Source organism: Bicyclus anynana, chromosome 6, assembly GCF_947172395.1.
Source record: "Bicyclus anynana chromosome 6, ilBicAnyn1.1, whole genome shotgun sequence".
NCBI lineage: Eukaryota > Metazoa > Arthropoda > Insecta > Lepidoptera > Nymphalidae > Bicyclus > Bicyclus anynana.
In genome coordinates, this window is record NC_069088.1 from 13,895,383 (window position 1) to 13,910,288 (window position 14,906).

The 14,906-nt window shown below is 35.1% G+C and overlaps 2 protein-coding genes across 2 annotated transcripts in view; both read left to right on the forward strand.

Annotated features, from left to right (window-relative positions):
- The first annotated feature begins 1,888 nt into the window (after window positions 1–1,888).
- On the forward strand, window positions 1,889–11,637 carry LOC112053621 (uncharacterized). The gene is made up of 3 exons (XM_052882061.1): window positions 1,889–2,150; window positions 10,214–10,349; window positions 10,916–11,637. The coding sequence occupies exons 1-3, from the start codon at window positions 2,026–2,028 to the stop codon at window positions 11,279–11,281; spliced, it is 627 nt and encodes a 208-aa protein (XP_052738021.1). The 5' UTR covers window positions 1,889–2,025; the 3' UTR covers window positions 11,282–11,637.
- Window positions 11,638–12,042: 405 nt separating this feature from the next.
- Window positions 12,043–14,906, forward strand: part of LOC112053616 (phosphatidylinositol 4-phosphate 3-kinase C2 domain-containing subunit alpha) — a 41,878-nt gene continuing 39,014 nt past the window's right edge. The window contains exons 1-2 of the mRNA XM_052882063.1: window positions 12,043–12,198; window positions 12,384–12,519. Of these exons, the coding sequence (XP_052738023.1) occupies window positions 12,408–12,519 (112 nt within the window). The 5' untranslated portion in view covers window positions 12,043–12,198; window positions 12,384–12,407. The remainder of the gene's footprint in view (window positions 12,199–12,383; window positions 12,520–14,906) is intronic.

Consider the following 14,906-nt stretch of genomic DNA (forward strand, 5'->3'; position numbering starts at 1 on the left):
ACATTAATTTCAATTTTACACAATGGTTAAGGCAGCGCATGCGAATAAGTCTGTTTAAAAGGTTTTTAGTCCGACCTGTATGACAAAAACTGTGATAACTCGGCTAATATATATGATACCAATATAAAATATAGCCTATAGCACTCCCCGATAATGTAGCATTCTACTGGTGAAAGAATTTTTAAAATCGGACCAGTAGATCCGAAGATTACCCCATTTAAAAAATGTGACAAACTTACAAACTTACAAACTTTACCTCTTTATAATATTAGTATAGATAAATAAATATAGTTATCACACAACAATCTACGAATCAGACTTAAACTACGCTCCTGATCAGATATGGGTCACTCACACCAACTCAACATCAGTTGTGAGTTAGGATAAACTATAGAATTTATTTCTACCGACAATTTCTTTAATTTTTTTTTTATTATTTGTTTTCGAAACTTTTTTATATGTAATGTTGTACCGACTACAGTTATGCCACTGAATGTCGACCGCTGACTGAAGATTCAGTCGAAGCCGCGGTTTATGGAACAACCTGTTGACTCCGCGTTGTTCATTTCGTCGAGTGCTTCCAACATTCTTATAGCTCGAAATCTTTTGAAGTATTTAAAAACCGACCAATTGCGAGTTGGACTCACGCACCGAAGGTTCCGTACAAACGTGTAGGTAAAGGTTATATTTTTATTGCTGATCGCTGATTGCATTAACAATGTAAAATGCAGGACGTGCATAAAAAGACAAAGATATCTATTGTTTCAGTAATCCTTTATTACTTCGCCTAGCAATACAAGCAAGCTATCTGATAAGAAATATAATAAACGATTGTACTTTCGCGTTTTGTGTTTTAGCGTTGACTTATGCGTTGGTTTTTTTACAGCTTTAAGGCAATAAAATATTTTTTTTAAGTACCCGTAGGAATACGAGGATAATGTATAACCTATAGCCTTCCTCGATAAATAATTCCTGAGACTAGCGCGTTCGAGTAAACAAACAAACTCTTTAGCTTTATACGAGTATTATTAGTATAGATTTGATTTGACGGACCAAGTAGATGGCACACTATAATTGATGATAAGTGGAAAATTATCAAGATATTCGCAGATATTGTAAAACACTATAGAGGAAAAAATTTTAATGTGCACACTTTAATTTTCTGGTATTGAAAATTCAGCTCATTTTACCAGCAATTTTGTAACTACACACAAGTTTTATACCAATTTACAAGACTTGATAAGGTACGCTACATTTTTTTACAGGACATTTTTTTTATCGGGTCATCCTAATGAAAGAAAAATAGTTATTGCACTCAAACCTGCTTCTACAAAACAAATAAAACATTATTGATGAAAATAGTATTTTAGTTCATTGGTAATTTAATCCGTAACGTATAAAAAAAATTAGATCTTTAAAATCTTAACTACAGCAGCTACAGCATTCAATAAACTGATTCAAGATAGAAAAATTTTAAAAATCCGAAAAAAAAATATAACTTGGTCACCCTAGGGAATTTTTCAAAACTATTCTAATTCGTTTTAAACTGTTTTAGATAATTAAGTGGTGTATTTATCATTTGCGTTTTATACATTAATTACGTATGGGACGTATAGGATTATCTATGTATGGAACACTATATATACCAAGATCTACTTATGCTTAGACCATTAATTGGTCTAAGCTTATTCCCCATAGATTAAGATTGTAACCTCCTGTGATAAGTACCTCAGTAGTTATAGATTTACGATTCGGTACAAGTAGTATAGTAGTAAACTCTTTTCTTTTCTTTTTATTATCCGGACACCTGGCAATAAAAAAAAAACCAAACTGTTCAAAGAGTAAATTAATATCGAAACTGTCATTCACTCACAATATTTATAAAAATCTTACAGCCATTTTTTTATAAAATAGTAAAAAATGTTACGAGTAGTTTAATGTAACCAACTTCTACAACCATGTTTTCCTACTTAAATTTAGACTTCTCTAAATTAAGATGCGGGTAAGAAAGTCCTAAACAATAAAATGGACCAGCCAATGTCGATGAAGGAAAGCTACGCGGAGCGCAGACAACTGTTCAAGGATATCTGGGAGACTTCTAATCATATAGATGAGACAGAGGATATCATGACCAAGCCCAAAGTTATAAAGTATGAATTTGTCAGAATTTTCATTAATTACTTAATTAAAAAGAGAGCCGTGATAGCCCAGTGGATATAACCTCTGCCTCCGATTCCGGGTGTGCTAATAATGATAGATTTTTCCAAATCGGTCCAGTAAATTTTTTCGTTACCTACATACAAAAATACAAATATGCATGCCCCGGACCGGATTTGAACCCACACTTTCCGGAATCGAAGACACAGTTCACTTCTACTAGGCTATCACGGCTCACACATTTTTTGACACTAATATTCTAAAGAGGAAATATTTGTATTTTTGTTTGTAGGTAGCGAAAAAATTCAAAATTTACCGGACCGATTTGGAAAAATCTATCATTATTTGTTTCGTATCAATGTCCGGAATCCATCTTGAGAGAAGCACCCGTCTTTCCTTGCCGGAAGTCAGCTAATATCACCTCTCCGATGGTGGCGCCCCCTTGCCGCAACCTAATACCTATGTACAAGTGACCGTAGCGAGCCGAGTGAATGTTCGCCATTAAGCGTCGTTTTTTCACGCCGTTCACAAGTCAGCCATTGTGATCACGGAAAAAACAATTTATACCTACATATTAGGTGCATATTTTATATTTTCTGTGTGAATAAACCTCTCCGAAAATGGAGAACGTAAGTGATTTTGTTAAAAGTGAAATAAAAACGTGCACGTTCTCCATCGTCGAGTTCCAGCGGCAGCGGCGGTAGTGATCCTACGAGAAGTCGCAGCGCAGAGCATGAAAGGCTTTGCAAACCGTGAGTTACGTACAGTTTAAATTTTATTACAACACGTCACATTTTCAACAAATCCTATGAATAGAAATAGTGAAAAATACGTGTACAATTACAGACAAAGCGACGGTAGTAACGATTGATCTTGGCTTAAGACGTCTGCAAATTAGTACGAAATTGTTGCAACTTTATGGGAATCTATTTACTAAGGCGAGTCATAAACCTCATGAATTTATTCAAACATCGTTTTAAATACGAGTATTGATATGCCCTTAAAATATATATTGTTATATGCCCTTTGTTACGACTTTTCTTCACTTAAAAGAAAAATGTGGGTACCCACATTTTATCATTCACACCCGGAATTAGTGTGAAAGAAAACGTTTAGAGGTACATAATTATGAAAGAATTGCATTTAAATATACTGGAATGTTCTTTCGCAGCTTTGTAAAACTTCTTAAGTTGCCAAATAGTTGTTTTACAAGAAAGCGTGACAAATATTAGTAGACTTTAGACTTATTACTCCGAAAGGTCATCTATACATACAAGTACAAAACAATGGTAGATGAAATGATTTTATCAATTTATTTTTACGTGAAATGAAAATTTTAAATATGATGTTTTGTATAAAATTCCTCCCAAGTGCAAAGCGATTTTCAAAACAAGGGGGAGGGGGCTAAAAAACTTACACTTGATACACTTAGTTCCAGAAACAGAGCAAAACTGTCTTGTTTCTTCAGCGTGTCATTTAAGAACAACATCTATTATACTTACCGATAATTCAAGCTAACGTAACGAAAACATTTTTACATTTTAAGACGGATGTTTAAAAAAATTTGAGATTGAAATATGTGGACCATCAGACATTTTTAAATGGTGTTCATATCTTGAGACCATATCATATACCTATTTCAGTTTTAGTTTCTACTCATGCAGCGTTTCAGAAATAAAACGTACACTGTGTATGTATACTCAATACCTATTAACTTTTGCTACACAGGTATACGTAATGTTTATTTTAGAACTGGCGCAATACAGTTTTGTCCATTTTGGTTTTGGTACCAAGACTGAACCAAACATTCCGACCAATCCTAAATCTTGACTTAACTTAACTGAACGCAAATGATGGAAAGAGAAAAACCGCTTTCGCCTATGCAACCAATTTTGCACCGCATATTTCTAGGTCTTGATTAGCACTGAAGTTTAGACAAACAGCAGCTACTTCAGCTGGCCTAATTGACATTCGGTCTATAAGCACATAAAAACCTTTGCAATAACAACGAATTGGGTTGCACGATTCCAAGAAATCGAGGAACAAGTGTACCTTTTCTAGATTACACCCTTCAGACTGTAAGTCGGTCCTGGTACTGACACAATACCTCGGGATTGTCGGCATAACTTGGATACAAGCAACGTAAAGTCTTTGTAGGAGTCGTATGTGCTTAACGCTATGCAAAACACTTGAGCGACATCTTCTTAAACGTAAGAGGTAAAGCAATGCTAATCTCATATGGACTGGACTGACCCTTTCACAATAAGGACTTTACAGTCCTTATACATTAGTAACATTAGGATGGATAAACAACTCCAAGAAGTCTGTGCTGACTCCGATACTTTGCCTCGAGTTTCTTGGCAAACTGGGACGCAAGACGCAACGCAAAGTCCCCTTGTCGGAGTCGAAGTGCTTAACGCTACGCAACAGCGCTTCAGCAACAGCTTCTTAGTCGCAGGTGGTCTCTCTGACAAATATCAATCTCTTAAAGAGAGGCTGACCTTTGCGACCTGTGTGTGTTGGGCCACAGTCCTTCGAGCAGCTAAGTCAACAGGTTACGTTTACAACACGCCTGTTGCACTGCCTAGGACGGATAAGCAGGCTACACAGTTGGACAATGCAATACTACAACCGACTGCTGCCGATAAGTCAACATAGGTGTAGCAGGGCGACTATTCCTATACCGTTGTGCCCAGATATAGATTGATAGGTCAAGAATACCTATAGAACACTTGGCAAAATAGATCCGGCAAAACACCTATTGGCCATGCCAACACAAACTCATATTGGCTTTTAGATGTGGATTGAAAACGCAATTCAATGACATGAAATTCACGATGTCTTGGACGAATGACTCGCATGGTACGCACACCACAAGAAATTGTACTGCGATATTCTATCAGCATTGTCGATTGCAAAGTGCTTAGATGCTTCTTCAGATCTATAACCGATACGTGGATTGCTTATATAAACAGAACAGAATTATCTAACAGTCACATCAGGTCCTAACAAAATTAGACAAATAAAATATTTATATAATAGCTCAATATTTCCTAGACGGGTTTAATACAGAGTTGTCCTCTCGAGTCAGCAAACTTAGTCAGAATGATTTTTCTTTTTGACGTGCGACAGCTATATTATTCCAAGTGTGAGACACGCCCAAAACAAGCGTCTTGTGTAGGAACTACTCATGCTGAATGGCCTTTCGAGAGCAGATGATCAGGACTAATAAGCCTTATACACAACAACACGTTATGTGTACTAAAGAAGCACAACTGGTTGTCTCTTCCACCAAACCTCATCGTACACGGCCACCGGAATCATTCCAATCATTTTAAGTGAAAAGCTATTAAATTTAAAAATTTTAAATCTGGCGAACACACACACACCACGAAACAAACAGATGCACATGCCCCAGTGATTCAAGATTATAACTACTGAGCCTCACCGATTTTGAGTGACTAGAAATGTTGATCGATGACCTGATCAAGGGCAGCAGTTATCAATATCCAGCCGGCGCTACAATCATATGATAAAGTCAATTTGAGACGGATGTAAAGAAATGGTGTATCCCACAAACCATTGAATTTATATTCTACAATGTTGGACAAATAATTTGCTATCTGTCTTGGATGACAAAAGTATGCCAATACAGAAATCGGTACCTAATATAAAAAAAAAAAAAAATACTAATTTGACTAGTAGGTGAGATGGGCTTATATTAATGCTTCTTCATGTTGGTATCAATACCCAAAGCTATTTCAGTATCGGAAGAGAAGTTAATTTGGTATCCTGAACTTACCACCGTATTATATAGTTTTACATGATCCTGACAAAATCAATAATTTCTACACCCAGCTTAGCAAGGGCTTTTTCACTGTTGAGCATGGATTGTTATAATTTTATCAATCAAGATACTAGTACAATGAACAGCAGTGACGTGCACCTCATACATGCAAAGGATTCGCTTCTACCGGACTCATTTACCGTCATCATAATCAGCCGGGCCTGCCTACTTATGGGATATGGAGCTTGAATCCACCATGCTGCTACAGTGAGGTCTCACTACGAAGTCATCAACTATTGGAGAAGAAATATTGCACTTAAATTAAAATTCATTTATCGCCAGAATGATGAATCTAATGATATTAAATTACATTTCGATGTGGCACAATCTGTCTGATGGGTTGTGGTAAGTAGATTATTTATAGGTACATATCCAAGTTCCTGTGCGTGTCATGTTGGCTAACATATTTGGACTTTAAAGTGCAGAGTATCATGAAGAAGAGTTTTGTTGGATTTTCATCCTCCGTATAATCAGTAAAAAATCCAAGTATGGTTTAGGCAACTGCTTTGTATTGCTGTAACTGAATGGCAAAACATAACTAATTTATTAATATTAGGAGCTATGTTACGCATGCATCTTGAACAATAATAGGTTAAATAAAATTTTTTTTTACAAGATCTGTAAAGCAAATCAAATTTCATCAGATTCTATCCATTTCTAGAAATCCTAAATCTTGACTTAACTTAACTGAACGCAACTGATGGAAAGAGAAAAACCGCTTTCGCCTATGCAACCAATTTTGCACCGCATATTTCTAGGACTCGATTAGCACTGAAGTTTAGACAAACAGCAGCTACTTCAGCTGGCCTAATTGACATTCGGTCTATAAGCACATAAAAACCTTTGCAATAACAACGAATTGGGTTGCACGATTCCAAGAAATCGAGGAACAAGTGTACCTTTTCTAGATTACACCCTTCAGACTGTAAGTCGGTCCTGGTACTGACACAATACCTCGGGATTGTCGGCATAACTTGGATACAAGCAACGTAAAGTCTTTGTAGGAGTCGTATGTGCTTAACGCTATGCAAAACACTTGAGCGACATCTTCTTAAACGTAAGAGGTAAAGCAATGCTAATCTCATATGGACTGGACTGACCCTTTCACAATAAGGACTTTACAGTCCTTATACATTAGTAACATTAGGATGGATAAACAACTCCAAGAAGTCTGTGCTGACTCCGATACTTTGCCTCGAGTTTCTTGGCAAACTGGGACGCAAGACGCAACGCAAAGTCCCCTTGTCGGAGTCGAAGTGCTTAACGCTACGCAACAGCGCTTCAGCAACAGCTTCTTAGTCGCAGGTGGTCTCTCTGACAAATATCAATCTCTTAAAGAGAGGCTGACCTTTGCGACCTGTGTGTGTTGGGCCACAGTCCTTCGAGCAGCTAAGTCAACAGGTTACGTTTACAACACGCCTGTTGCACTGCCTAGGACGGATAAGCAGGCTACACAGTTGGACAATGCAATACTACAACCGACTGCTGCCGATAAGTCAACATAGGTGTAGCAGGGCGACTATTCCTATACCGTTGTGCCCAGATATAGATTGATAGGTCAAGAATACCTATAGAACACTTGGCAAAATAGATCCGGCAAAACACCTATTGGCCATGCCAACACACACTCATATTGGCTTTTAGATGTGGATTGAAAACGCAATTCAATGACATGAAATTCACGATGTCTTGGACGAATGACTCGCATGGTACGCACACCACAAGAAATTGTACTGCGATATTCTATCAGCATTGTCGATTGCAAAGTGCTTAGATGCTTCTTCAGATCTATAACCGATACGTGGATTGCTTATATAAACAGAACAGAATTATCTAACAGTCACATCAGGTCCTAACAAAATTAGACAAATAAAATATTTATATAATAGCTCAATATTTCCTAGACGGGTTTAATACAGAGTTGTCCTCTCGAGTCAGCAAACTTAGTCAGAATGATTTTTCTTTTTGACGTGCGACAGCTATATTATTCCAAGTGTGAGACACGCCCAAAACAAGCGTCTTGTGTAGGAACTACTCATGCTGAATGGCCTTTCGAGAGCAGATGATCAGGACTAATAAGCCTTATACACAACAACACGTTATGTGTACTAAAGAAGCACAACTGGTTGTCTCTTCCACCAAACCTCATCGTACACGGCCACCGGAATCATTCCAATCATTTTAAGTGAAAAGCTATTAAATTTAAAAATTTTAAATCTGGCGAACACACACACACCACGAAACAAACAGATGCACATGCCCCAGTGATTCAAGATTATAACTACTGAGCCTCACCGATTTTGAGTGACTAGAAATGTTGATCGATGACCTGATCAAGGGCAGCAGTTATCAATATCCAGCCGGCGCTACAATCATATGATAAAGTCAATTTGAGACGGATGTAAAGAAATGGTGTATCCCACAAACCATTGAATTTATATTCTACAATGTTGGACAAATAATTTGCTATCTGTCTTGGATGACAAAAGTATGCCAATACAGAAATCGGTACCTAATATAAAAAAAAAAAAAAATACTAATTTGACTAGTAGGTGAGATGGGCTTATATTAATGCTTCTTCATGTTAGTATCAATACCCAAAGCTATTTCAGTATCGGAAGAGAAGTTAATTTGGTATCCTGAACTTACCACCGTATTATATAGTTTTACATGATCCTGACAAAATCAATAATTTCTACACCCAGCTTAGCAAGGGCTTTTTCACTGTTGAGCATGGATTGTTATAATTTTATCAATCAAGATACTAGTACAATGAACAGCAGTGACGTGCACCTCATACATGCAAAGGATTCGCTTCTACCGGACTCATTTACCGTCATCATAATCAGCCGGGCCTGCCTACTTATGGGATATGGAGCTTGAATCCACCATGCTGCTACAGTGAGGTCTCACTACGAAGTCATCAACTATTGGAGAAGAAATATTGCACTTAAATTAAAATTCATTTATCGCCAGAATGATGAATCTAATGATATTAAATTACATTTCGATGTGGCACAATCTGTCTGATGGGTTGTGGTAAGTAGATTATTTATAGGTACATATCCAAGTTCCTGTGCGTGTCATGTTGGCTAACATATTTGGACTTTAAAGTGCAGAGTATCATGAAGAAGAGTTTTGTTGGATTTTCATCCTCCGTATAATCAGTAAAAAATCCAAGTATGGTTTAGGCAACTGCTTTGTATTGCTGTAACTGAATGGCAAAACATAACTAATTTATTAATATTAGGAGCTATGTTACGCATGCATCTTGAACAATAATAGGTTAAATAAAATTTTTTTTTACAAGATCTGTAAAGCAAATCAAATTTCATCAGATTCTATCCATTTCTAGAAATTCGGACGGATTTGGAAGTCAGATTTAAGTACATACTTTTAAAAATTACTAACATCTAGAATTCTAGAAAATCACTGATTATGAATTCTAAAATATATAGGTATACATAACTGGTTTACCTAGTGCCACTATCAAATTCCTTAATTTTAAAGTCCTTGGTTTAAAAGTCAATATACATATTAAGAGTATATTTCTTCTTCAAAATTGAGAATTTTCATTTATTCAAAAATACTTTTCAGTATAATTCACATTAAAGCGTCAACCTTGCGAGCACCAGGTGATAACAAACACTTCACTCAAGATGGATTCCGGACATTGATACGAAACAAATAATAGAGAGTTTTAACTACCAATAAAACTTACCTATTATTTTTTCATCAATGTCCGGAATCCAGGTAAGGCCTACCTGGTGCATCATGAGTATAATAATGGCGAACATTCACTCGGCTCGCTACGGTCACTTGTACATAGGTATTAGGTTGCGGCAAGGGGGCGCCACCATCGGAGAGGTGATATTAGCTGACTTCCGGCAAGGAAAGACGGGTGCTTCTCTCAAGATGGATTCCGGACATTGATGAAAAAATAATAGGTAAGTTTTATTGGTAGTTAAAACTCTCTATTATTATTTTATTTTATAACACAGCGAAGAACTTGTACAGTGCCACGTGACTCAGTTATCCTATATTTGACGTACCTACTTTAAGGACTCAGATTTCCGTGCATAGATAATACACTTATACTGCTTCCGTGAATAAAGTCGCCGGCGTCAGCTAGTTTAGTCTTATACTTACATACATGAAGTCTAGCATTTATAGATACGGACTCATGCTTCAAAGCAGCAAAATTTTCAGGACCCTGAGATTAAGTGAAGTGGATCAGTGTATAGCTAAGAAGAAAAAACAGAAAATTAAAAACCTTCGAACAGTTTGCACGAAGTTGTTGGATTTTTGCGATAAACAGGAAGCAGATGATTTGTACTACAAGCAGGTCAGTACTGGCTGATAATACTTCGAAAAGAGACCGACATTTTAATTTTATACTATTCTAATACGAGTATGTATTCTATGGACGATGAGACAATGGGACATTATTCGAAGAGACGATGTAATGTTTGTCCGCGAGTTCGATTCCCACAACTGGAAAATATTTGTGTAATGAGCATGGGCTTTTTCCAGTGTGTGTATATAAACATTGTTTAAGTATTTATATTTTAATATCAACTATGTATATGAATATTATAATATCAACTATTTTAGTACCCATAACACACGCTACTCTGTATGCTTACTTTGGGGCTAGATAGTAATGTGTATTGTGTAGGTATATTTATTTATTTAATGTATTTTAAGGCTGCCGGTATAGGTAGCAGGTGCCTTAATGGCTTATAATCTCCTGAGTCCTGACTAAATATGTACCTTGCTTATAATAGGTCCTTTAAGTCCAGTAGTGGTTAGTGGACGTCCATCTACTGATTACCATGATAACTGAATGTAGTACCAGTAGGTACCTTCTGATTTCTTTAATTTTACCTTAAATTAATTTTATCTTTAAAGATGGCGATAAAAGGGGCTACCAACTCGTCAACTCCGCCAGTCAAAGAGATAGAAAGAAAAATAATAAAACCGAAAAAGAAAATAAAAAAAACGAAAAGCTTATTCGCACCATCTGTCGACGCTGGATCACATACAGTTGGCACAACTCGTATACAACGGCAGTTACCAAAAAGTAAATCAAGAAACACCTCTCCTTCAATAGAGAAACGGACAAACAATTCAATTGCGACTAGTAAATTATTAAAAAACAAGCCCAATAATTCTAGTGTAACACGTCGGGTTAAAAAGAAAGGAAACAAGAAAAGTACTTATTTAAAAAGACCAAAAGACGACGTATCTGCGTACGATGATAATAATACGATTTAAGTATAGGTAACAAACACTACGAGTATCACGTGAACGCATACTTAATTATTAAACTTGAAACCATATTTTATGTGCTGTTTACTAACAAACAAATTAAAAAAAAAAAATGAGGGTATACATCGCTAGTCATTTCTCACCTTATAATAATTATAATTAACTTGTTGTTATATCAATGGCAATAAATTAAATTAATAAGCTTAGAATGATTAGATATAGTTAATATATTTTCAATAACATTTTATAAAACAACAATACTTATTTTAAAATAAATAAGTTATGAAATGACAGGTGTTTTGTACCTTCATTTCCTGTTTCCGACCATCGTCGGTCTCTAAATGCCAAAGACCTTATACTTATAAGTATAAGGTCTTTGCTAAATGCTGACAGTCCGCTCACTCTTACCCTCCTGAGTAAATATGTACCTTGCTCTTACCATCAGGTAAATTCTATCCCCCTAAAAGCCTATTTATATGATTTTGGATTTTTTTCAATGTGTAATTCTTTTGAGAACATAACTATAATTCGTCGGAGATTACGAAGTGTCATGCCACAAACTAAGAGGCAGACCATAGATATTTTCTACATTATCTATGTTATTCTCTGACCTATGCTCTCTGTGGGCCTATAAAGACTTGTATCCAAGGCCGTAAAATAAATTAGAAAAAAAAAAAAAAATAATAAGCTCTCTGTCCTGTCTTGTCTTGTCTTTGTCAAGTGTCAATCAAACAAATCAATTCAATGTTTTGTCTGAGTCTGTGCTGATGTGTGCTCTGTGGATGTTTGTACTCTGTGGTACTAAATCAAAGTCAAACAGCTGAATCGGATGCGTATCAAAAAGTATTGCTAAATTATTAATTATTTTTATTGTAATGTAGTAAAACGTACGTAACTAAAGCTTAGCCAGGAAGTTAGCTTTGGTAAGATAATCGTAAAACTTTTAATACATAAAGAAATATTTATCGCAATGACAGTTTACGTCTTTGCATTACTTTTGTAATTGTTTGAACTTTGACAAATGCCGAAGTTTTGTGCTGTGGTGATGATGTGAAGAATCAACAGTGGTTATTGTTATTCTCATGAGATTTGTGGAATTATCTTATAGATGTTGTAAAGCGGCCGATTAATAATGTCGGAGTACGACTTGCAATTCGAAAAGGACCTGGAAAAGGCTCAGGCTCTGAGTTTAGAAAGTTTGGCATTGGAGCAGTTTAAAAGGCAGAAGCAGCTATCTAGTTCAGGTAACTGACGTAATATTGTTTACTCCCGCACGTTTTAGATGCACCAAGGCCTTTTTTCACTACATTTCAGACAAGTTCTGGTTTTCGTACTATATCTGTAGCGGATTCTTGGACAGAGTTAACTTCATAACAAAAATCCCATTTCATTATGATAGCTTTTGTTTATTCACTATAAACTTGGTTCTCTTTTACTCGCAACAACAGTATTAAATATTTTTTAAGACTTAATTACATGAAAATTATTAAGTACAATTTTCCTGGATATAAAATAAAATTACGTAGATTGTATAGCATATACAGTGTAAACTCCATATAACGAGACTAAAGGGACTGTACATTTTATGACTTTATGGAGAGTTGTTATATGGAATGAAGAAAAATGTACGAGTAGAATGTTTTCATCAATACACAGTGATTTTCTTTTACTAGCCATGTTTGAAAGTAATTAAGAGTATGATAACAGTACATCAGCAATCCCAATTTGTAAACAAAAGAACCATTTTCATACAACGATCTTTCTGCATAATGCAGACAGGCAACTTTATTATGGGCTAGGATAATAAAGCGTCAAAAGAAAGGTACTTTTTATTACTCAATAATTATTTTATTGTGGTTATTGAAAGTGGATGTAATGCAGCAGCAGAAATTTTGGAGTGTATCAGTATGGAAGGCAAGCTAAACTAATAAAAAATCACGCTTTAGCGAGTTTGTTGTTAAATCCAGTGACATTTCATGGAGTTTACACTGTACTTGGGTACCTTTTAAATATATGTGCGAATTGTAAGTTCTAAGAATTTAAAGATTAAAGCACACCTTTAAAATGTTCTAAATATTAAAGAAACAAACAAAAAAGATTGATATCTAACAGGGCTCTTAACTCTAAGTTTACAGTCCCACTGCAATATTTGTAATCGCACATGTCCTAAGCATGATTGTGCGAAGCTTGCCTAGTTAGAGTGTCTGGCTGCAATTTAACTAGGCAACCTATATGCAATGTGTCAATGTCAATTTTTTCTATCATTTATTTGTTATTCCAAATAAATAACAGATGAGGGTATATATATTTCTTATCCACTTGACAGGAACCAGGTAAATAAACATATTTGAACATACATCCCAATAAACCTTGCTCCTTAAAAATCCCCTGTTTAGTGGTTATAGCAGTAAAAAAAGTGGATAGGTTCCAACACACTACACTACACACACACACACACACTAAGCATGTCATATTTTTTAACAAAAGTAATTGTTTTTTCAAGTATCTCCTCCTCATTTCAACTGAATAAATTTTAAAGAAACAGATACTATCTATTATGTAAATTGTGAACAACAAAAGAAGTCTAAATTATTCATACAGAAGTAGTTGAAGTATTTTATATGTATGGAAACAGCATAATGTAAGATATACAATATGTACATATTATGTGTATGAGTAAATTGTATCAATACATAAGCATAAAACATAAATTGTCCAAATCAGCATGTTAAATTGAAAGTGTATGAAATTGTGTTGTTGAAATATGACCAATTGGGCCCATTCAATTGATAGCAAGGTTATCAGACAGAGAGGAAGTTAAGTTCAGTACCCTGCGTGGGAATTTTATTCACAAGAACTCTGAAGATATTTATTTCGGATTTGGATGTTTTATATATATTTTTTAATTGATTTATTCATTCTATTTTACTATCATTGATATATTCCTTCATGAGAATAGGTATTAGTAGTGAAGTATAAAAAAAGTCTTTGTGACAAATCTTATTTAGGGAAGTTATAGTACAGATATGCTTATTTCTGAATAGCAGACGGCGTCTGGTTTCACCTGGTGGTTTCTGTCCCATAGAAATATGGAGATATACTATACATTATGTACATATTATAGCCCTCATGGATAGTATGTCTTCTCAACAGTGAAAGAATTTTTCAAATTGGTTCAGTAATTTCAGAGCTTATTCAATGCAAATAAACAATCAAATCTTTCCTCTCTATAATATTAGATGATAAGGTTCATTATAGTGTTCTAATAAACAGTTTCCAGTGTAATTACAGGCACAACAACTCAGGTTATTAAATGTGGGGAATCAAATAGTTAAACATTTGCCTTGGATACTTTGTGATGTGTGCTTTGATATAGACCACAGTTTTCTAACTACTTATCCCATCCACAATACTCGTAATAAAGTAATGTAGGAATCCATTATAAACACACATAAATAGCTTCATCAATAATATATATAGCATATTCTTTTTTTTTATAAATTTTTAATAGTGTTTTGTATTTTATATTTATTTAAAAAAAAAATTGTTAAAAATTTAAAAAAAAGTACTAATAAATAAATGAGAGTTCACATCACTATATAGCAATATAAAAATGTATAAAAGTTTGATA